The sequence below is a fragment of the Arvicanthis niloticus genome, chromosome 1 (genome assembly GCF_011762505.2).
Source record: "Arvicanthis niloticus isolate mArvNil1 chromosome 1, mArvNil1.pat.X, whole genome shotgun sequence".
NCBI lineage: Eukaryota > Metazoa > Chordata > Mammalia > Rodentia > Muridae > Arvicanthis > Arvicanthis niloticus.
This window is the reverse complement of record NC_047658.1, coordinates 55447903-55472036: the sequence shown is the minus strand read 5'-3', so window position 1 is coordinate 55472036 and position 24134 is coordinate 55447903. Positions and strand designations below refer to the sequence as shown.

The window sequence follows — 24134 nt, the reverse complement described above, 5'->3', positions numbered from 1 at the left end:
ATCCATTCATCCATCTGCCTATCAGCCAGCCTCCATCTACCCATCCATCCAACCCAATCCATCCACCCATTTATCCACCATCCATTCCTCCACCAAACATTATCCAGCCAATGCATCCCTAACATCCCTCATCCATCTATACAGACATTTCCCATCAGCAATTCTTTCATTGACACTGTGCCCATACATGCCTTCTCGGCGAATTCATTAACTTGATGAGTTTCAGTGGAAGGAGTTGGTGGAGGTGGGGGATCAGGAATGGCTTCACCCAGAAATATTTATCATTCACCTCCAAAGAAGCAAACAACATGGTACTCAGCTGACACCTGACTTCCTTACCTCCACAGGAATTTTCCAATTAGAGGAATTCAGTTCTACGATGGTCCCATCAACATCCAGAACTGCACCTTCCGAAAGTTCGCAGCCCTTGAGGGCAGGCACACTAGTGCCTTGGCCTTCCGCCTAAACAATGCCTGGCAAAGCTGCCCACACAACAATGTGACCAACATTGCCTTTGAGGATGTCCCGGTGAGTGTGGTACCAGGACAGGCTCCTGGCACAGCCAGGCTTTGAGTGATGATTCACTTGTCCCCCACGGCTTGGAGATTGAGCTGTTGCAACCACCACAAGGGTGGAATAGCTTCCTCCAAGTAGGCTGGACCATGTCCCAGTTTGCTCTCTGCCCAAACTGGAAAAGTACAAGCTCAGGTCACAGCAAGAGGTCAAGTCTGGGTGAGTGCCCACTGGCCTTCCATCTGTACCTCAGTAAGAACCTGGAGATGAACTCAGGGTTCTGAAGCCTTCCTCTAGACCCTTGACACACTGCATGATGTGACCAGGCTACTTGAGTTGGCACAGATCATCTCAAAACTCCAGCAGTGCCCAAGGGAAGTCTTCTGAAGACATTGTTTAACATCATCCTGAAAGGTGATGTAAACAGGGCCTTCCTGGCTGTATATGGAGAAGGTGAGGGGAGCTGAGGGTCAGGCGAGCATCACCAAGGCTGCCTGTGAGGACTGCTACTTCTCACCATCTACGGCAAATAACACATATAGCCTATACAGAGAAACACTGTCTATAGCCTGTGGTCTCCCAAACCTTTGCATTTTCTCACTCCTCCCCTTCGTGCCCTCCCCCTCCTCAGTTCTTCCTCCTCCTTCCTGCTACTGCCTTTTCCTGTCTGCTCACTCACAGATAGGGCCACTGAGAAGATACAAAACTCAAGTTACTTAATTTCTTCTGTCAGACCCCTGAGGGCCTGGAGAAGGTCAGTGACAGAGATGTCCAATGGCTTTCACTGTGAGACTGTCCTCCTTAAACCCACCACACATACAATCTCATTTATACACTCACACACAGGTACCCCCTACACACTGTACACAATTTCTCATACAAACACCCACCCACCCAAGGCCTCCCCAACCCATTCTTTTCAGAGCACTCAAATTCACTCAATCCTAAGCCCCTCCTCTATCAGACTAGACTCTAAGGCCACCTCACAGCCAAACCAGTGAGTAGAGCCAAAATTGTATGCTAGTTTTTGCAGTTAAGGCACGGTGACACTCTGACTATTTTTTGCGTTCCATGAGATGGTCAGCCATGTGGTTTCCTCCAGCGCCCAGGGGCAGCCTCTGTCTGGCCGCTTTGTAATGTCAGCGGAAATTGGAAACTTTGCCCTGGCCTGATGACGGCTACAGTTTCCGTTTACCTTCTGGCTCAGCCTTTTTTTCTTGGGCCCTGTTCAGATTACTTCCAGAGTGTTCTTCGGAGAGCCCGGGCCCTGGTTCAACCAGCTGGACATGGATGGGGACAAGACATCTGTGTTCCATGATCTGGACGGCTCTGTGTCGGAGTACCCTGGCTCCTATCTCACTAAGGACGACAATTGGCTGGTTCGACACCCAGACTGCATCAATGTCCCAGACTGGAGAGGGGCCATCTGCAGTGGGCGCTATGCACAGGTGGGGATGCCACCCTAAGCCACTTGCTAGCTTACTCTCTCGCTCATATGACAAGGACTCAGAGAGCCTGCTGTGTGTCCAGTTAGTTCTATGTTGGACCAAGAATGAGGCCAGATGCTCCTTTCTGATTTTTTCTGCCCCTCACTCCCATTCCACAGGATTTTCACAGTCAACACACTATACTGGGGTCCTCCATGTCCGGTCCCAGCACTTACTAACTGCTGATCTACAGCTTACACCTTAAAGTCTCAGCATCCTCATGTGTGAACTTCAGCTAAAAGCTAAACTTCTGTGATGATATTTTAGGAACGGTTTCAGATACAAATAAAATCCTCCCTCCTGTCCTTTTTTAGGAATAGAAATATAATGCAAGCCATCGCTTTCCTAGTAGTCATGTTAAAAGGTTAAAAAAAGAGAGAAATTAATTCAATAATATTTTACACATATTCAAAATATTATCCTTTCAGCATGTAGTTAATATAAAAATTATTAATCAATTTTTTTTCCGGTTCAGACTTCAAGCTTTCATGTCTATTTTATATTTCTAGCCTACTTCTTTTTTAAATATTTATTTTATGTATGTGAGTGTTTTGCCTACATGTGTGTTTATGCACTTTGTGCATGGCATGTAGGTGCCCACAGAGATCAGAAGAAGGTGTCAGTTCTCCTGGAACTGTAGTTATGGAGGATTGTGAACCACTGTGTAGATGCTGGGAACTGAACCTAGGTCTTCTGCAAGAGGAGCAAGTGCTTTTTTTGTTTTGTTTTGTTTTGTTTTGTTTTGTTTTGTTTTTCAAGACAGGGTTTCTCTGTGTAGCCCTGACTGTCCTGGAACTCACTCTGTAGACCAGGCTGGCCTCGAACTCAGAAATCCGCCTGCCTCTGCTTCCCAAGTGCTGGGATTAAAGGCGTGTGCCACCACCGCCCGGTGGAGCAAGTGCTCTTAACTGCTGAGCCATTGCTGTAGTCCACTGGCCCACTCCTTTTGAAATGTTAGTTCTCCTCAAAGTAACACAGAGCCCTAACAACATAACCAATTTTTTTCACACACAACCAAGAATTTTTTTCATTGCTTTTGTTTCGAAATTTATTGAGCGATTGCTTTTGTGACTTAGATCTGCACTTTGCGATTTAAATGAATTAAAACAGTATCTTAAAACTGGTTCCTGGACCACACTGTCTTCATGTCCAGGACTCAGTGTGGCACATGTGACCCATGACTAACACACGAACAGATACAACTGGCCCTTCACCATCTGAGAGTTTTTCCGCGTGTTGTCTTATTCACTCTCTGCCTCAGCCTATGGGCCAGGTGGATGGATAATGCTCGAGATTATGGGTGCTCCCTGGTGGCTTGTCACCCTTCAGTTATGCAGGCACGATTCCCACCCACGTGCTTTCCTCTCCTCCTCTTCTGTAGACCATCATTCCCACTGGCATCTTGGCACTTGCCCTGTCCACACATATGGCAGAAGCCTGGCCCTGGATCTGGAGTGTAACAACTTGAAATAATTGCCATGACCCTGTGACCATTACTGCCTTTACTTGGATAAAGGAATGATGAGTGAGTGAGTGAGTGAGTGAGTGAGTGAGTGAGTGAGTGAGTTGATGGATGGATGGATAAATGGATGGATGAATGAAAAGAGGCCAGAGAAAACTGTCCCATTAGGAAGGAAGCCCAAGGTCAGGTGGGCCAGAGAAGGATGTATGTGAGTGAAGGTGTCTTCATGACCATGGTGGGCATCCTTATCACCATAGCGGATATCAGAAAGTGGAGCTTTAAGAGAATAGCTAAATGGAGATTTGGTGAAGGACTAGAGGTAAAGAGAGAGTTAGTGCCATGCTGAGAGGACAGGGCCCAGGGGCAAGGTGGGCACAGAGTGCAGGTTGGGGGAAGAGCTGGCTTTAGCAGAAGGAGGGTCCCAAGGAAGGCAAGAACAGGAAGTTGAGGCCGTTCCTTTCTGAACTGAGAGGTGAGGTCATGAGCTGAGAATCCAGGAGGAGGCCTGAGAAGGATGGCCTGCAGAGAGCGATAAACAGCTGGAGGAGCTGGGGCAGAACTGGAAAATGTTGACAAGAGGCACGCAGACAGCCTGCCTAGCAGTGTTGGAAACCCCATGGAGATAAGAACAATGCCTCTCTCCTAGGCTGGAGGATTTTCCCAGCACCAACTGAGAGCTCTAGAAGGACAATGATCCAGGGCCAGGCTTCTGCCATATGTGTGGACAGGGCAAGTGCCAAGATGCCAGTGGGAATGATGGTCTACAGAAGAGGAGGAGAGGAAAGCACATGGGTGGGAATCATGCCTGCATAACTGAAGGGTGACAAGCCATCAGGGAGCACCCATATCTCGAGCATTATCTATCCACCTGGCCCATAGGCTGAGGCAGAGAGTGAATAAGACAACACACGGAAAAAAACTCTCAGATGGTGAAGGGCCAGTTGTATCTGCAGTAGAGTTTGAATACACACATCCCAAGGGGCCTGGTGCTACAAGCCCTGACATCTCAACTGCTATGGAAGTGGAGACAGGAGGGTTACAGGTTCATGGCCTGCCAGAGCTACGAAGTGGGTTTTAAGATCAGCTTGGGCAGGCAACTTAATGAGACCTTCCTTGATTCAAAGAGTAAAAAAGGCGTAGGGATTCAGCTCGGTGCTGGAGTGCTTGCCTAGCATGCACAGTATTTAATTCCCTATATTTAATGCCCAGTATGGAAAAGAAAAAGAAAAAAGAAGGAGGAAGAGAGGGAAGGGTAATGAAGGAAGAAATAAAGGAGGAAGAAAAGGAAGGAAGAAGGAAGGGAGGGAAGGAGGGAGGGAGGGAGAGAGGGAAGAAGGAAAGAAGGAAGGAAGGAAGGAAGGAAGGAAGGAAGGAAGGAAGGAAGGAAGGAAAGAAGGAAGGACAGAGTCTTCTCTCCCCTGTTCTTGTCCTTCCACACATGCTTCCATTTTCCACGGTTCACTATGTGACTAGCGGCCAACTCCTAGCAGTTCCAGTGGTCACTCCTTCAGCAGAGGCCATTTTTTTGGGGGGGGGGGGAATTATAGAATATGTCAGCTAAGCTGCACAGTGCTACTTGGGCTGTGTCCGCCAGCACAAAGAGACATCCCCTTATTTGGTCTTCCTTTCTGCAAAGAGACAGTACTTCTGAAAGTGGCCTCTGAGATCAGATGTTAGCCAAGACCCTCTAGAACAATCCCTTCTAACAGCTTCCTTGTACGTTTCCTTTTTGGGTTTTCAAAGATGTACATCCAGGCCTACAAGAGCAGCAATCTGCGCATGAAGATCATCAAAAATGACTTCCCCAGCCACCCTCTCTACCTGGAGGGGGCCCTCACCAGGAGCACCCACTACCAGCAGTATCAGCCTGTCATCACCCTACAGAAGGGCTATACCATCCACTGGGACCAGACAGCCCCTGCTGAGCTTGCCATCTGGCTCATCAACTTCAACAAGTACGTGAGAGCAGGCAGGAAAGCATGACCCAGGACAGTGGTGCTGGCTAAGCTCGGGCAGGGATAGTGAGAACACCTCTTTGTAAAATCTTGGGGTTACTCTTCACAGGACCTCAGGCTGATCCCTTTTACCCCTGTAAGAGGTACCTAGATAGGTTCTCATTACCTAGAGTTAAGAATCTAAGAGCACAGGCTGAGGCTGCATAATGGAGCCTTTGGAGGCCTGGGGTGATTCTCACTTGCCAAGTGAACAAAGAATGTGTAGTGAACTAATGATATGATCACCCAGCTCCTGGGTATTACACATACTCAGGAAATGGAAAAACTACAGGCCATTGCTGGTGTTATTTATGAAGAGAAGAGCAAAGCCCTAGGAGGGCATCTTAATTACTTTTTTGTTTACTGTGGTAAGATATCCCGACAGAAGAGACTTAAGGAAGGAAGGATTGATTTGGGCTCAGGGTTTGAGGTTAAAGTCCGTCATGGTGAGGACGTCACGTGGTCAGGAGCTGGAGTCAGCTAGTCACATTGTATCCCCAGTCAGGAAGCAGAGACAGAGAGATGACTGCTTCGTTTTACATAGAACACTTAGGTTGGGTCCCACCACCACCACCATCTCAATTAAGCTAATCAAAAAATTCCTCACAGGCATGCACAGAGGCTAACCAAATCTACATAATTGCTCAAAGCCAATATCAGGGGATTGTGCCCTTTCCTAGGTGGTCCAAGGGCCTGGCAAGTCTACCAATATAAACCACAGCAGAGGGGAAGCAGTTGGGTTAAGCACATCAGGTCAACTGTGTATGTGCACATGGAAGCATTTCCTACGTGCACTGTGTTCTCATCGCTGTACTCCTGAGACAGTTGCAGAAAAAGGTGATAGCTAGTGAAGAGCCCCCCAATCATCCTCTTTTAGGACCGACACTAGCCCTCAGTTGTTTGTGGTCTTTAATCATAGCCCATTCAAAACAATACCATTTTCCCAGCCAAAACCCACACAGAGCACCCCTAGCTCATCCCTTGAATGCTCACAGGTGACCCGGCCTATTAGCCGTCCTCAGCCACTGGTGGTCACCATCCATCCTCCTCTCCCTGAACACTTTGCTTCTTAGTTACTATTCTTTCAAAACTTCTCACTTAAGAATTCTTTGGCTGCTATTCTTCCTGTGGTGTGCTCAAGGGCCTTGCCCAGAACTAACCCCACTTTCCTTTTTCAGGGGTGACTGGATCCGAGTGGGGCTCTGCTACCCAAGAGGCACCACCTTTTCCATCCTTTCAGATGTTCACAATCGCCTGCTAAAGCAAACGTCCAAGACTGGGACCTTTGTGAGGACCCTGCAGATGGACAAAGTTGAGCAGAGCTATCCTGGCAGGAGCCACTACTACTGGGATGAGGATTCTGGGTAAGGAGGCTCCTGTGGTTTGTAGAAATGAGGCTCCTTCGTTATGTATCTTGGGTCTCCCATAACCCTAAGAACTACAGTGTAGTTTATGCTAATGAATACAGAATGCTTCCTCAAGCACTTTGACCCTAACACTGACCATGCTCTTAACCACTTAAAGACATCAAGTTATTGATGGAAATAAATTCTTTATTAAATCTGCAAGTGGATCATAGGAAAATTTAAAAAAAAAAAAAAAGTTAAGGCAATAAACAACAACAAGAAAACAATGTTACCCACCTCCCCAACCCAAATAGAACAAACAATAGTCTAATTTGAAGATGGGATAAAGGAGACCCTGGGAGAAAAAGAGTGAATCTTCTCTAGGGTCATAGCATAAACCTACTTCAGCTGGATCTGAGCCTAGGACTATCCATACCCCAACCCCTCCCACTTCTGCTAACTGGATCCTGGTCAACGGAGACACAATAGAAGCTAAGTGTCTGCATAAAGACACTAGGGAACTAGTGATCATCTCCCCTAAAATAAATCCACGACCAGCAGATGGTTCAGTCAGTCAAGCACCTGCTATACAAACATGAGGACCTGAGTTCAGTCCCCCAGAACCTATGGAAAAAAGATAGGCATGCATTTGTAATCTCAGAATTAGAGGTAGAGCCAGTGTGAAGACAGGCAGATTCCTTTATCACTAGCCAAGCTAGTTTAATCTGAAAAGTCCAGGTAAAAATGAAAGTTCCTTTCTTAAAGTTTAATATGGAGAGCTCCTGAGAATGACACCAAGAGTGGACCTATGGTTTTCAAGGATAAAGATGGCCACGGAAACATGAAGGGGGCCACCACGGAAACACAAAGGGGGCCACAGAAGCCTTCTAGGGAGTAAGACAAAAGGTTATTTAATAGGCATTTTGCTTTTTTTTTTTTTTTTTAATGAGGAGAAAACAAAGTAGCTGCTCTCTTTTAAAAGGATAATCAACTTGCCGTAATTAGGGGTAAAATGAATATAGGCTGGCTAAGAGGAGGAAGTTCCAAGGTGGTAAATGAGCCCTGGCTTGGCTTTAGTTTTATTCTGCACAACTGGGTTTACTAGTTGCTACCCAAAGGAGTATCACCAAATAATGTAATATGGTATAATAGAAGCATGGCCCTAGTTTCTTCCTTATCTCAGGGCCTTGGCATTCAGTTCAGCTCACTGGAGCATCCATAGGTTGTAGATCAAGGCCAGAGCTGTGATCTGTGTAAGAGTATGGGATAGATCAGACTCCCCTTGCTTTGTTTGATCTAGCAACAAGGAAATTTTAACACTGTTAAGACCAGTATAGGAGCTAAGGGGTCATGCCAACTTCTACCTCCGGGTCCTTAGTATTGATTCTTATAAGGAAGTGAGCACCAGTATGATGTGGCCATGGACAACACTCAGAGATGTTACCTCTGCAGCCTCCCCACCATGCAGAGAGTATGGATGGCACTGGCTCTGCAGTTGACTTTGAGCTGGGGACTCCTAGATCTGATAGTTTCTGTTTTAGTCAGGGATCACTGAATGCCAAGGACAGAGGTATTTTCTTGTTTATATATTTGGTTTTTCTGTTTTTGAGACAGGTTCTCACTATATAGCACTGGCTGGCCTAAAACTTACTGTATAGACCAAGCTGTCCTCAAATACTCAAGAGATCCACCAGCCTTTGCCTTCCGGGTGCTGAGATTAAAGGTGTGCATTACCACACCCAGCACAACAAAGGGTCTTGCTCTGGAGTGCCTTGGAGCAGCTCAAGTTCACTTCATGTGACGCTTATTCACACACACACGCACACGCACACGCACACGCACATGCTCACACTGTGTGTGTACACCAAGCCTCTGGTATCAGGCTATTTTCTCGAGCTACCTTCTTTTCTCATTTCCTCAGGATAGCCATGGTACAAAAGAGTCACAGTAGCCACTTCTCACTTGCCCTTACAACTCCAGTACCAACTAGTAAACAAGACCCAACACTTCCTTTATTCCAGCTCTCAAGAGAGTGCCTCTTGCCTTCCTATAGCTAATAAACAACCTATTAAGAATCCAGTGTGAGCTCCTACTGTGGTCAGAAGTGGGTAGACTAGGCTCTGGCGCCCTGGTGCAGTCATATGGGTTCATTGAAAGTTGGCTCCCTTAAAGAAGAGTGTGAAGACAATCAGGACCTTATCTTTAGGTTTTATAGACAGGACTCAGCTTGAGAGCATTTCTCTGAGATGAAAAACAATCATAAATGCCAAGTTATTACTGTGGCAGCTACATAATCTGCCTCCCTGGAACATGGACCAGGTTCCTTCCCAGCAGTTATAATTGGAAGAAGTTACGGCTTGAACAAAAGTAGAGTTAGTATCCACAATGGGATGGGAAGACTCCCAGCTCTGTTACTCCCAGTGGTGTAGTTAGTTCTCTGAGATAATTTCCCCATCTGGGAATCAGTGTGATAATAGTACACTCTGGGCAGGTTGACAATTAAATGAAATGATACGTCAAACTACAATTGTATGACATGTAGTTGGTCTTCAGAAAATATTTGCCAGAATTTTTAGCTCCTTCTTCAATATCTATCCATCTATCTATACACACACACACACACACACGTGTATACGTGTGTTTATATATATATATATACATACACACATATACACACATATATACACACACTTGTGTATGTGTATGTATATATGTGTGTGTGTGTATATATATATATATAAAATTATTCTTCCAGCTGCATCTGACTCTCTGACAGACACAGTTCCATGATTCAAGGCCTTTGGGATGTAACCTCAGTGACCAGAAGATTTGCTATTTGTTCGCTTGAGACATGGTCTTGCTATGTAGTCCTGCCTGGCCTTGAACTTAATAAGTAAACCAATCTAACCTTCAACTTGGTCAGGGTGACAGGTGGGAGCCACCATGTCTGATTTGAATGCGGAGGAAGTTCTAATTGCCCCCATAAGAATACCCAGATTCCTTCTGTACACAGGTTGCTCTTCTTGAAGCTAAAAGCCCAGAATGAAAGGGAGAAATTTGCTTTCTGCTCCATGAAGGGTTGTGAGAGAATCAAGATTAAAGCTCTGCTCCCAAGGAACGCAGGCATCAGCGACTGCACTGCCACTGCTTACCCCAGGTTCACTGAGAGGGCCATAGTGGACGTGCCAATGCCCAGGAAACTCTATGGGGCTCAGCTGGTAAGTAGTCTCAGCAGGCTGGGCCCAGTGCCTCTAAGAGGCTCAGACCCAGCTGAAGGCATCTCTGGTTACCTACTCAGCTCCATGACTCAGTTCTGGGTCAAGGCACAGAACACATGACGAGAAAGAGGGCTCAGACCTCACAGCCTCACAACTGGGCTGTGTTTGTTTTTCAGAAGACAAAAGACCACTTCCTGGAAGTGAAGATGGAAAGTTCCAGGCAGCACTTCTTCCACCTTCGGAATGACTTCGCTTATATTGAAGTAAGCAAAGATTCTGCAGGTGCGAGGCTGCTCACTGGCATGGAGCAGCAGTGTTAGCTGCAGTGGTCTCACTGTGACCACAGTACATGAGCAATGATGACTGATGGGAGGAAAGACTTATTTTGGCTCATGGTTTCAGGGAGCTTTGGTCCATTGTAGTGAGGGAGGTATGACAGAATAGGCCAGTCCACGGAGGCCTGATGTCATAGTTACTTTTCTATTGCTGTGACATTTATCCCACAGTGTGACTATTATCATGCTGATTCTCAGATGGGGAAATTATCTCAGAGAGCTAACCACACCACTGAGAGTAACAGAGCTGGGATCTTTCCCATCTCATCGTGGAGATCCTAACTCTACTTTTGTTCAAGCAGTAACTTATTCCAATTATAACAAAACACCATAGATAGATGGAGAGATATTGAAGAAGGAGCTAAAAATTCTGGCAAATATTTTCTGAGGACCAACTACATGTCATACAATTGTAGGTTGACATATCATCCCATTTAGTTGTCAACCTGTCCACAGTGTAGTATCACACTGATTCCCAGATGGGGAAGTGGAGCTTACAGTTTCAGATGGCTTGAGTTCATGATGGCAGAGAAAAGGTATGGTGGTAGGAACAGCCTGGAGCTTCCATCTTGATCTACAAGGCAGAGACACTGGGGATGGCAGAATCTTTTGAAACCTCAAAGCCTGTTCCTAGTGATACACATCCTCTAACTAGGCCACACCTCCTAATCCTTCCCAATCAGTTCCACCAACTGGGGACCCATTGGTTCAAATATATGGGCCTATGGGGCCATTCTCATTCAAACCACGATACCTGCACATATGGCAGAGGCTGTTGGCCTCATGGAGGATGAGGAAGAAATGAGAGAGGCAGGAAGTAGGGGTCAGGAATAACTTTCAAACACTGACTCATAGTAAGTGACTTCCTACCACATGCCTAAAGCATCATCACCAGGTAAGGAAAAAGCATCCAAAACATGAGCCTGTGGGAGCGGATCACATTAAACTCTAACAGGTGGTACTGTGTTAAGTTGCCCCAAGCTGGATGGGTTAAAACAAAAGAAAGTTATTCTCTTTCGGTTTTTGAAGCCAAGAAGATTCCTCTAACTTCTGGTGGCCCTAACGGACCTTTGGATTTGAGTTACATCACTGACATCTCTGCCTCACCTTCATGAGGCCCTCCTTCCTTTGAGCCTGTCTCCTAACTCTTACCTTTCTTCCTAAGGGGTCCCAACATTGGATTTAGTGCCTACCCCTAACATTCTAGATGATCCTGCCCCGAGATCATTAATATATATGCCATTAAAACATCTTCAGAAATACTATTTCTAGATAAAATAAAATCCAGAGGTTCCTAGTGGGCATATCTTTTGGGAGGTCACTATTCAAACCCACAGAGAACACAGTTGGAAGGGGTGTGAAAAAGTCTCATAAGTTGACACTCTGTCTTTAGTGTCTACATAGTGTCTACATAGTGTATAATACAAGACAGAGAACCCTGGGCCTCAGCTGCCCCGGGATCTCTCACTCCTCTATTGCCTTGGCCCTGCAGGTGGATGGGAGGAAGTACCCTTGCTCAGAAGATGGCATCCAGATAGTGGTGATTGATGGGAATCGAGGTCATGTGGTGAGCCATGGCAGCTTCAGAAATGCTATTCTGCAGGGCATACCCTGGCAACTCTTCAACTATGTGGCAGCTATCCCTGACAAGTGAGTCTATGTCTCAGTTTCTGAACTGTCCAATGGCACAACAGATTCCTGGCTAGGGCCCAGTCCCTCATGCCCAACCCCTCATGATTCTTGCCAGTCGGGATGATCTGTGCCTACAGATTGTGTCTACTGGGAAGAGAGAACTTCATGCCTGTTGCTGCACACGCTGGAGGCAGGTCTGCTGTGGATGTAGGTCAGGCTGAGGCAGAGGGGAATGCTGCCTCACTCCTTGGAAGGCTGCCTGACCCTCTGCCCCCATCACAGCACTCTCTCTCAGTGATCTCATCCCCACCCACACCTCCAATAGGATCCAAATGCTGGTGGCTTCTGAGGCTTCCAGCCCGGATCTCTTTTTTAAACCCCAGACATTCATATCCAATGGCTGCTTCAAGGTTGCCACCTATATGTCTTACATGGAACTAAATTCTCATCCCTTTATCTTTTGATCCTCCAGATCAGCCCTCCTTCTGTTTTCTCTAAATCATCACCCATCCAGATGTTTGAACCAGAATCTAAACTTAATGCCGAGTATCTTTCTTTCACCCCATATTCTAACACAGTCAAAAACAGTCCACTGCCTTCCTTTCTGGTCCCTCTCCAGTGTCTTCTCTTGCTCTGCTCTATCCCTGTTGGTCAACTAACACCATGACCATAGGTTCCTGACAGGGTCTTTTCTTCCCATCTCCCATACTGGAAGTTAGTTAGAGCATCTTAAACTCTAGGATCCTTTGTAGCCTCTCCTCACTTCTTCCACCTGTTTCCTCCTCACTGATGTCTTTTCCCATCCATCCTCCATTCTCCACTGGAGCACTGCTTGAAACAGAAACAGAAGCCTTGAATGATGACTTATCAAGGAATCAGACTTCCTGATGTAGAGTACACAATAGATTTACCTATGCATGTTCAGTCCCTGGACTACAATGTGAGTGTGGAAATCTCTCTGGAGCCACAAGCTACTGGAAAGCCTGTACAATTCATGTGGCACCTGTCACCCCTAAGTGCTTAGTAAATTGTTAATGAGTGGAGATGAGGCCCCTTTAGGATGCACTCACATAGCTGGGGGTGGGGGAAATGGATAGGGGCTGACTCCATGTGTGATTCTGGAGAATGGATTTTGCTCAGTCACATGGTGTATGTTTTTCCCATACTCAGTGCTCCTTTCACACTATATTTGCATGCATTTATATGGAAGTGAATGTGCACATGTGTACAAGGGTGTGCACACATGTCTGTGGAAGCCAGAAGACAAACAGCCCTGGGTGTCACTCTTTAGGCACTTGCTTCTTCAGAAAAGGTCTCTCACTGGCCTGGAAGTCATCAAGGCTCAACAGCAAGCCCTGGGAATCTGATGCTTGTCTCCACTTCCCTGCCACTGAGATTACAAACACTTTGCATTCTGAGCTCTGGAAATCAAACTTGGGTCCTTGTGTTTGCAAGACAAGCACCCCTTAATGACTGAGTGAGCCCCCTAGCCCCACACTCTAGCTCTCAAGCACAGGTTCATACAGAAGAATCTGGCTTTCCAAGTTGGGAAAGTACATTTATCATCTAGAGATCAGTAGGTTTCAGGCCTTTTTGGGATACAGGCCTTTTCTTGAAATGAACCAGATTACAGAAGCTGAGAGTGAGAAATAACTCCCAGAGTTCTGTTTGGAGCTGTGTGGGTCCCTCACAGCCCTTGCACATCCCTAGGAGAAGTGTAGATAGTCTGAGTCAGACTTAGGCTGGCAGTGGATACACAGACAGGAATGGGTACCACCAACCCCTCCCTGACCTCCTGGGCAGCAGCAGCTGAGTGGGAAGGGAGAGGTGCTTCCGTTCTGTGGCTCAAACCCAGACTGGGTCTTATCCCTCCCTCCCCAACCCATCCACAGGACCACCAATGGCCATAGGGTCCCAGCTGCTCATACCTCAGACACTGAGGAGAGCTTCTGGAAGCCCCCTCTGACCTTCTACCTGTGGGAGATTATGTCGTGAGGCACAGGGGCTAAGTGGCCAAGAGGATAGTGTACCAGACAGAGAGACTGTGACATGAATCATACCAGGAAGCTGTATGATAAGCAAGTCTATCTCTCTTTCCCTGAGTATATGACCTTTCTTTGAGTTCACTAGCTCAGCCATAGACCTGCAGTGTTTATTCTCCTCTGAACAATGGGGAAATTTCCTCTTGGGAGCAGCGCCTGCGATCCATCCCAAGGATGTGTTAGCGATGAATTCTTTCTCATTAATGGGCCTCACCTTGCCAATCCCTTGGGCCTCCTTCTTTTAGCCTTTGTAAAGAGTCCAAGACAGCCTCCCCACCCAGCTCCCATTGGTCCTTACTGTGTACTAGCCCTTTGCCTGTTGACAGCTTTCCTTCTGTTCCCAGTGGGACAAAATTGGGGGTAATAGCAAGTTCCAGAATCCCCATACAGTTTTTCCATGTCTGGACTGTGGTCTGTGGTTACAGAATTCCACTGAGATGGGAGTTGGAAGCCCTGTGGAGCTTCTGCCCTGTTTCTGTCCTGAGGGTGGTGCTCACTCCCCATGAGCCCAGCATGAGTCTACCACCTCAGAGGTTGTTTTTTTAGCACTGGGGGCTCAATGCAGCCCAAGACAGGAAAACAGATTTCCCAGCTCAACTTTTGCAAGTTGAGTTCTTCTGGCTCCTGCCCCCCCCCCCAGCCCCCTCCTGAGCAAACACTCTGGGAAGCCCCTCACAGATAACCTGTAGCTGCTCCATCTCCCATTGACAAAATCAGGCAAGCAGATCTTGCCTGACCAGAGAGGGTGGTGACACACAACAGAGCCATTCTGGAAATGCCACAGCTACACAGCGTCCTTCCCAGAATGCTCTCAAACTGGGCCTCACTCTTCCTGCACCTGAGAGGATGGTGGGCTGCACAAAGGTCAGTGCCTTCCACAGACACCACTAAAATACACATATGGGCTCCATGCTTGCTGCACATGCGGGACCAGAGCTCAGATCCCTTCCGGGGGCTGTAAAAAGCCAGCCATGGGCCATACCTGTGTCTGTAACCTGTGGGAGTTAGAGACAGGATGATTGCTCAGGACTCCCAGCCTAGCAGAAGGTTCAGTGAGAGACCCTGGATCAAGAGAATACGGTGGAGGGTGGTAGAGCAGGATGCCTGACATCATCCTATACCACTGGCCTCTGCACACAATCTCCAGAGATCCACATAAACAGGAAGACAGGAAGAGAAAAGGAAATAGAGAACATGAGTTCCACTGGAAACCTAATGTGGTGCATGGTCATAAGATGCAAATGAAGCTTGCAGGTTACAAGGCCTGCTGTGAGGAGGCTGCCCAGGCCTTATGAGCTCCCAAGTAGAGCTACTGCAGCAGGTCTCCAAGGCTCTGTGCTGTGCGGTACTTGTGATGGCTTTGTCTTTTGATGGCTGCTCCCTCCTCTTTCCCCCAGTCTCATTCCTTCTTTGCTCCCTTTCAGCTGCCTTGTCTTTCTCCATCATCACACTCCTATTGACTTTTATATCAAACAGTGTTGAAATGATCTGAATTAAGAAGTACATATTAGCTGGGCAATGATAATGTATGCCTGTAATCTCAGCATTTGGGAGGCAGAAGCAGGTGAATCTCATTGAGTTTTGAGGGCATCCTGGTCTACATAGTAAATTCCAGGCCAGTCAGGGCTCATAGTGAGACCCTGTCTCAAAACAAAATTACAAAAAAAATAAAATAAAATAAAATCAGAAAGGAAAGAAGAAAGAAAAAGAGAGAGGAGGGAGGGAGGACAGAAGGAAAGATGGAGGGAGGGAAGAACAAGAAGGAAGGAAACAGAAATGCACAAAACAATGAAATAGCATTGAACTTTATCTCGAGTGGAAAATGCAATGTCCTAAATTAGAGAGACAAAGAAAAGAGAGAGAGAGAGAGAAAAAGAGACAGAGACAAAGAGAGACAGAGAGAGACACAGAGAGAGAAAGAGAGAGAGAGATGCCTATGATGTCACTCTGTACCGGTATAGCACACAGGAGTTGGTATAGCATGCTCCTCACATATACTCTGTCCTGTTTACTGGACGACATTTAAAGCAGCAAACCTGTTTAAGCTTGAGAAGGCCAGAGACCCTAGATATGGATAGATCTGGGGGATATTTGCCATTGAAAGGAAAGAGTACATTGGTTAAGATGGAGGGAGGGATATCTTCTCTCAAGTCCCTGGCCAGGCACTGGCACTGCCACCTCAGGTCCTATTCGAGGCAGCATCCCTCCCACACCCCTTGATGGAGTTTCCTCTCATTCTTGTCATCTGACCAATCTCTTCCTCCTCAGCTCAATAGTGCTCATGGCATCAAAGGGCAGATCCATCACCAGAGGCCCGTGGACCAGGGTGCTGGAGAAGCTCGGGGCAGACAAAGGTCTCAAGTTGAAAGGTAAGTCTGAGCAGGGTTTAAGTGACCTCAAAACCAGGGCAGATGGTGTGGAGATGCCATTATCCTTGCTGCATTAAGGACATTGTTTCCCTCTAGGCTTGGGTACAGCCCCCAAACCCTCGACATGGTCAGTGGCCTCCTGGCTTGGTGCCATGTACTTACCATCCCTGCACTAAAGCACAGTCATTTTTCCTTATGACCAGACACTGGTAGAATACTGCTAGAACTGTTTGGCCCTCTACTCTACAAGTGGCCATTTATTCAGTGACAGCATCACCAGAAACTGTCTGACTACTCAGCCTGGCCAAGGGTCGGCATCCTTCTCACAAGTCCAGGTGATGCCTGTTTTTGGAGCATCTTTTACAGTTTGAAAAGGTGGTTTTTTTTTTGTTTTTGGTTTTTTTGTTGTTGTTGTTGTTGTTGTTTGTTTTTGTTTGTCTTTCTTTCTTTTTTCTTTTTCTTCTAAGATAGGAAAAGGAGAGAGAATTAAATCCCAGAAACTAGTTTACGATGAAACCCAACCCTGACTTCCTGGATATACTGGATACATCTAGCCAGATATAAATAACCATGTGATACTCATTAGTCATAGATTGTTCAGAGTAAGGCCCCAGGGAGGTATAAATGAGAGAGAGCAGATGTGTGGATGATGGTGACCATGACAGCTACCGGTTGATGCCAGGCTTGCACCTTGTCGAACTTTCAATAATTACCTCGTGCATTCACAAATAACTTGGGCAGCAAGGATAGCTCCCTCCACAGAAAAGGAAGAAATCTACAGTTACATAGTGAGGTGCTTGCTTCAGCTAGGATATGGACCCTTGCCTTCCTGAACCAGGTCCTGACTATCTGTGTCCTGATTATGATGAACATCAAAACCAGGAGTCTATCATACAGATATTTATCCCAGGAAGCCAGAGAAAAATCCAGAAAGTTACAAGCCTGTCCTGGCAGCCAGGAAAGGAAGAGAATCAAGGTCCTTTCCTGCAAACCCCAAGGCTATTTGGGGGCTTCTATGTGTTAAATTAAGATGCTGTTGCATCAGCAGATACCTCAGATATACGATGACGAATGTCAAATTGTATAGAGTTGATAGATGTACACTGCCCCCCAGCCTGGGCCACTCCTGAGTGTAGACATGGACCTCCGAGTCACTGAAGTGCAGGGCAGAACATGCAGCACGGAAGCCTAAGGTCTGGACGTCTACTCAGTCCCACACTGTGTGTCATTTGTCTTGGGACAATCCTTCCCTCCTAGAGCTGCAAAGTAACAGAGCCCAGGCTGAGATCTTGAAGACAAAGGCCACCATTTCACAGGTGGGATCATAGGATACAGCGACTTTCTGGTGATCATAAGTCAGCTAGGAAGCAGGCAGAAGTCCTAGCAGCACTCTGCCTTTCCCAGCCCCCCAGCCCCTGCCGTGCATGGCTCTCCCTTAACACACACAGCCTCTACCCTACTGAGGTGCCCATGATGCTCAGGAGTGATACCTACAAACCCCATACAAAAAGATACCCCATCCTAGCACCAGCTGGGCTAAGAGCTTGCTCTAGAGGGCCAGAGCCCAGTGTTGCTATGAAGGGATTGCTTTCTGGGGACAGAGGATGCTGAAGGAGAGCGCTAAGGCATGGCTCGTGGCAATTCTCTAATAGCTTCATTATTTTCACCCACTTGATTCCTTACTTTACAGAAAAGATGGCATTTGTCGGGTTCAAAGGCAGCTTCCGACCCATCTGGGTGACTCTGGAGACTGAGGAACACAAGGCCAAAATCTTCCAAGTAGTGCCCATCCCTGTGGTGAGAAAGAAGAAGCTATAGGGAGAGTTGTCACTTGGTACCACTCCAGGCTGGACCCCTACAGCAGCTGGGGACAGGATGGCTGGGTCCCCTGGCTCTCAGCTCTGCTGGGCTAAGGGACAGATATCAGAGACCTTGGTGCTGCCACCTGCCCCTACTCAAGTCTACCTGCAGCCCCTGGGCAGTGTTGGCCGATGCTACAACCTCCTTTTGGGTGCTTCTCTCCACTCTGTGCCTCATCAGTAGGCATGGGGACCATACAAAGAGACCTAGGTTGTGCTGGCAGAAAAGGGCCACTTGGGCAGGAGTCTGAACCCACCTGGGAGAAGGTCTGGATAATGGGACCACTCATAGATTTCCACAGTCACTTTCAGATACATTAAGTGGCAGATGGAGGGAGAACATCTTTATTCCTATAAGCGAGGGTAAGGCTTCCTGGGTTTAGGAGCTGTCTGCAGAAAGAGCTGTCCATTGTGGCAGACTGCATTGGGGAGGAGATGGAATCCTTTTTCAAGAGACTTCAGCTGGCACATTGGGACAGGGACTAGGTGGCTCCTGTTTGTCCTTCCCGAGATTGCAGAACTCTACTGTGTTTTGCTCTGTGTCTGGAGCCCATCAGTAGAAGTAATCATTGTAGCTGACATCTCCACTGAGTGCCCTGGGTACAAACAATGGAGAGGTGAGAGCTCACACCTGGGAGTCCACCAGTGACAAGCAGCCAGGCCTCAGCACACTCTGAGCCCAAAAGGGAGTGACACAGTTGAGCAGAGGTAGATTGGAGGAGGGGAACTTAACCACACCCAGGAACATGGGGAAGGCTTTTTCTGGGAGGTGATGGTCCTGGCAGGAGTAAAGGACGGAGATGATGGAGAGAGATGAAGTGGCCTCTGGCATGACACCACCTGCAGCGTCTGTGTCATGCCAGGTCATCTCTTGCCCTACGCGGCTGACTCACTTATGATAGAGAAGCAGGGTCTACAGAGAGAAATGGACGGGGGTACGATGCACAGAACCTTGTTCAGACTGGTCTCCAGCAAGGCCCCTCTGACTCTGCGAGAGAGTGGAGTGAAGTTCACAGACCTGAAGCTCTACAATGGGACTCCCGTGCACTTCAGCTTGGAGCTGAGCAGAAGACTCCAGGAAATCTGAGCATGCTCACACCACAGTGAACCTGTGTGTCAGAGATGGAGAGGACCTTGCGGTGGTGGTGGTGGGGGGGGGCCTCAAGGGCCATCTAGTCCAGCATTTTGTACCTATATCTGAGGAAAAATGGTACTCTAACCACACAGTCAGGTCCGTGAGCCCCAAGCTCAGCACCCACTGCCACACCACACTGCCTCAGTGGCTAGTCCAGGGAGTTCAGTATTCCCAAAGTCACTTTTGAAAGGGAACATATCCCCTGGAATGGGGAGAAGAGGTCCAGAATATAATGGTCTCTTGTAAAGGGCTTTTCCCTCTTACCCCTCAGTACACACTTCCCACTCCCCTCTGGGCAGCAGCCCTGCCACTTTCTTTACACTGCTGGCCACACGTGGGCATGGGCTACTCATGACTGTGGAATTCCTTCAGTGCCACCTTATTCCACAGTGGTGCTGGTATGCCCAATGGATAAGATCAGGATATGCCAATGTGCTTCTGCTGGGCCAACTGGCTCCTTGTGGGGATCTGAGAGTGGTTGGCTCCAGTCCAGGGTCTTTCAGTTTATGTTCACTCTGTCTGAGCAAACAGCTTCGAAGCCCAGACGAGTGGAAACTATTCCTGTTCAATATTCTTCTGAGACATCAGAGTTTCTCTGTGTTTCATGTATGGGTTTGGTCCCATTTCCTCCACAACCACAAACTCTTTCTTTCAAAAAAGACCTGCTTTGGTCCCCTCTGTCCAGTGGTGTCAAGGAGCCTTAGTCCCAGAGTCCACTCTCCAGGTTGAGCCAACTCCCAGGGGGTCTTTCTCACTGAATGGGTCTTCCAGCTGCTGGGAGGTGACTGTGGGACAATGACTCTTAAGACATAGTGGCTTCAGTTACCAATGTCAAAGGAAAGACATCTTCCGGGGGGATGAGAGGGAGGGGATAAAAGTGACCTCATGTTTTTCTTGTCTAAGTTTCATTGAATTTTCAATGCGAGGGTCTCACACTGTGAACCACTTAAGACACAATCACTTTCAGGTGGCCATGAATGTTAAATGTCTCTGGCTCAGTTCATTTCAGCAAATACCTATTGGAAAGTTCTCTGGGTTGTACCTATGTTGAACAGTACAGAGTTCTGTACAGAAAGCGTTCTTTCCTAAGCCATCCACCAAGAGTTGATGTACAGGCATTTTCTTGGTAGCACAAAAGTCTTTCTTGCTTAGAAAGTTGCTCTTGTCCTTTCTGTTGGCCGGCATTGCCATTGAGCCAGGGGCCTTTGATTGAAAGGTTCATCTGTCCTGTCGGCTGAACAGCTGGCCCTTTGTTGTGAATTGGATGCACAGCATGTTTTGTATGTAAATGTTCCTTAAAGGTGTCACCATGAACAAAAGGTCTATTTTCTATTTATTTATTATATATTCACTTCCAGAAGTCACTGTCACAGAAGTGAAGAGTCATCTTAAGTATTACATTAGAGGATGTCCTTTGGACCACTGGGAGGAGGTGTGCCCAGAGCCAAGGACATCAGCTCTAGTTTGGAAAAAATCCTGCTGTACCATATTAAATATACAAAAAATGTCATTGTCTTGTCTGCTTGTTTCATTTTCTGGTATAGTGGGTCTTATTGTGAAACCAGTCATCTAGGGGAAAATAAGATAAAAATCACCTGAGTTTGCCCCCACTTGGTTCCTAGTCTTGTTCCCAAGAGCTACTTAGAATCCCACCTTCCCCCATCCCACAGGAATACTGAGAAGAGCAGATAGAAGGGTCCACTGGCAGAGAAGATGCCTTTTGCATGACCAGGTGCTTGCCTCACCCTCATGTCCCTAAGTCATCCGATGCTCTCAATCTTACCCTTCCTACTGGGGAACCTAGGGAAGGTATCAGGGTCAGGGCTAGATGACCAACTGTCCTTCTTAGCAGATTCTGACCAGATGACAAACTCTGTGGCTGAGAGGGGGATGGGCATAGAGATAGAGAAAGAAATCCAACCTGAGCTCCAGATAAGGGATAGAGATAGAGGTGGGATGGGTTCAGGAGAAGAGTGAAGGAGGAACAATTCTCAGAGCAGAGGAAGATGGTCTAGACCATGTCTGGATACTAACTTATAACTAATTTAAGAACAATTTAAAATACACTTCCACACTGCAGATGTTCCACTTCCACGGGAGTCTAGTGACCACCATTGTGAACTACATGGATATAAAACATGACCACCATCATAAAAAGGCCTTTTCTTGATACTGTCCAGAAGGCTGCTGATACTTACACATTGGTATTTTAAAAGTCTATGCCCCTAGGGTAGGCAATGGAGTGTGAGCGGGGATGTGTACAATTCACTTAAGGAAGCTAGTACCGGGTTAGTGGTATTAAGCTGTCAGTAAACAGTAAACAGATGATCTAGCCCTGGATATACTATATAAACAATACAGCAGAGAACATAGGACCCAAGACTTATGGAAATGTCATCATTAAGTATGAGAGATCATATCTGTAATCTCAGCATTGAGGAGGATGAAGCAGGAAGACTGGGTGTTGGAGAACAGTCTGTACTACAGACAGCTTACCTATAGTTGCATCAATAGTGCCTCCATGATGTTCCTGGAGACTATGTCAGGAGCAATAAAACATCCCAGGATCCACTCTGGTCATGTGTTGCTTCTTTTACTTTGAATCCTTCTGGGAGCTTCGTGGTCCTGTTTTATTGAGTTCCATGAGATGGTCCAATGGGTAAAGTCGCTTACCTGGTGACCTAAGTTTGATCCACAAAACCCATGGGGAAAGAAGAGAACCAACTTCTGAAAGTGGTGCTCTGACCTCTACACACATACTGTCACACAGGCATGCACATGTACAGACACACAGAGACATACAAACACACATAGACATACACACAGACATGCAGACACACAAGCACACACATACACACCCACAGACACACAGACATATACACACAGACATACAAGCACACACACCCACAGACACATATCCATACACACACAGACACACATACACACACACACACAGATACCCACAGACACACAGATACACATACACACTATAATAAACAAATTCTATTTTTAAAAAATAGATCTAGTCTTAAGAAAAGAAAGGAGACGGAAGAGAAAGAAAACCAGGGGGGCAGGGGAGCAGAGAAGCTTCAGCATCAGGAAGCAATCATATTTGTACTATGCCAGACACCATGCAGAGAAAACAACATAAAAGAGTAAAATATGCCAGGACATGCCCAGGGAGGGGTAGAGCAAGAGTCTTTAAATAGGGAGGAATTTTTGTCATCTAGAATCATCAGGAAGGTCACTGGTCTGGGCGTGGGACACCAGAGTTCACCTAGGAGTTCTGTAGGACAAAATGGGGGCCTTTACAGTCCAGGCAGGGGTAATTCCAGGGTTTGAAGACTTTCAGACATCTGAGTGTGAAACATGTTACCTTGCAAGAGGGAAGGTGGGAAGGTGGACAGGGCCAGATGAATGATGGAGCCAATGATGGGGGCAGAATCCCTACGATTTCTCAGCCCATTCTGTCCTCTTTCACTCTCTCCCCACTTTAGTAGGAATTTAACTGAGATAGTTTCCTATATCAAACAGTCACTAAGAGAGAAGTAGGAGTGTTCATGTCAAATTAAAGATTTTCACAGCAAAATATCAAAATGTGCATGGGATTTGGAAATCACTAGAGTGCTGTAAATAAAACAAGTTATAACACTAGCAAGTAGTTTTATATTGTTGGGCTTATTTAGAAGATAATGTGAAACACATTTTTATTTTTTTTAAATTGATACACTTTTTTCCTTATCAAGTTAGACTGTCCTATAACTGTACAAATAAGTACCCAGCCAGTCAGTAACAAAGACACCTGAGAAAACTGTAGAGAGGCCTTTGGCAGATGACTACCATGCCCATCTAGATCCCAAGAAACAGGGTGACCAGGGTGGATCCTGACAACTTTTGGTTGCTTTTGATAGTCACCAGGTCCCCACAAAGAACAAATGTGGAGGCATTAGGTAAGCTCTTTGCCACTGTTTAGATGGAGCTGGGAGGCAGGCTGACTGGCTGGATGCACTTGATGGCACCAGCCTGGGGGAAGAGGTGAAGGCAGGAGAGGCTCCCTGGAAGGAACAAGATGCACTGATGAAGGTTCAGAAGGACATCGCCTCCTGAGGACCCCAAGGTACAGCCTAGAGATAAAAAGGGCAGGGGAACTTCCAGCAGGCTGGGAGGGGTCAGTGAGGGTGAGTCACTTGGGGAGAACATGGCCCGGCCTTAAGTGGTCAAGAAGCTTAGCGCGAAGGGCATCTGCTTAAATGTATTGGCAAGCCAACCAAAGACCTCAGAAGAGTCTGTCCTCATTACTAACAGGATAGTCTTGGCACAAGTATCCTTAGGTGGCAAATGCCCACATGTCCATCTCTATTCCTTACTTCCCTCCTGTCACCAGATAAGCCCCAAGTGTACAGAACTTGTCTTTCCCCTCCCATCCCTCATTTCTCCTGGGCTTATGGATCTTTGTGTCTCCTCCACCTGGCAACCCCCCCCCCATTCTCTCCCACTTTGCTCATGAGAATCACTCTGCAGGGGCTCCACAAAGCAGGGGATCCTAGCCCTGAGCCCAGAATCCTTGGGTTTGCAGCTTCTGTGAGCTGTCCTTTATCCCTTCCCCCCAAGTGGTGGCCTCTTGCAAACAGAGACCATCTGCCTTTCTTATCTAAGGGAGCTATTGGGTCCCACAGACCCAAACACAAAAAGGTGTTGACTAGATTTCTCTTTTGCCACTACCAGGATCCTACTGTCTCCAC

The 24134-nt window shown here is 47.0% G+C and overlaps 1 protein-coding gene across 1 annotated transcript in view; it reads left to right on the top strand.

Moving 5' to 3' along the window:
* Cemip (cell migration inducing hyaluronidase 1) overlaps positions 1 to 20902 on the top strand; it is a 157022-nt gene extending 136120 nt beyond the window's left edge. The window contains exons 21-29 of the mRNA XM_034508678.2: positions 348 to 528; positions 1746 to 1961; positions 5206 to 5417; positions 6635 to 6820; positions 9816 to 10020; positions 10197 to 10283; positions 11848 to 12005; positions 16298 to 16398; positions 18089 to 20902. Of these exons, the coding sequence (XP_034364569.1) occupies positions 348 to 528; positions 1746 to 1961; positions 5206 to 5417; positions 6635 to 6820; positions 9816 to 10020; positions 10197 to 10283; positions 11848 to 12005; positions 16298 to 16398; positions 18089 to 18216 (1474 nt within the window). The 3' untranslated portion in view covers positions 18217 to 20902. The remainder of the gene's footprint in view (positions 1 to 347; positions 529 to 1745; positions 1962 to 5205; positions 5418 to 6634; positions 6821 to 9815; positions 10021 to 10196; positions 10284 to 11847; positions 12006 to 16297; positions 16399 to 18088) is intronic.
* Positions 20903 to 24134: the final 3232 nt, after the last annotated feature.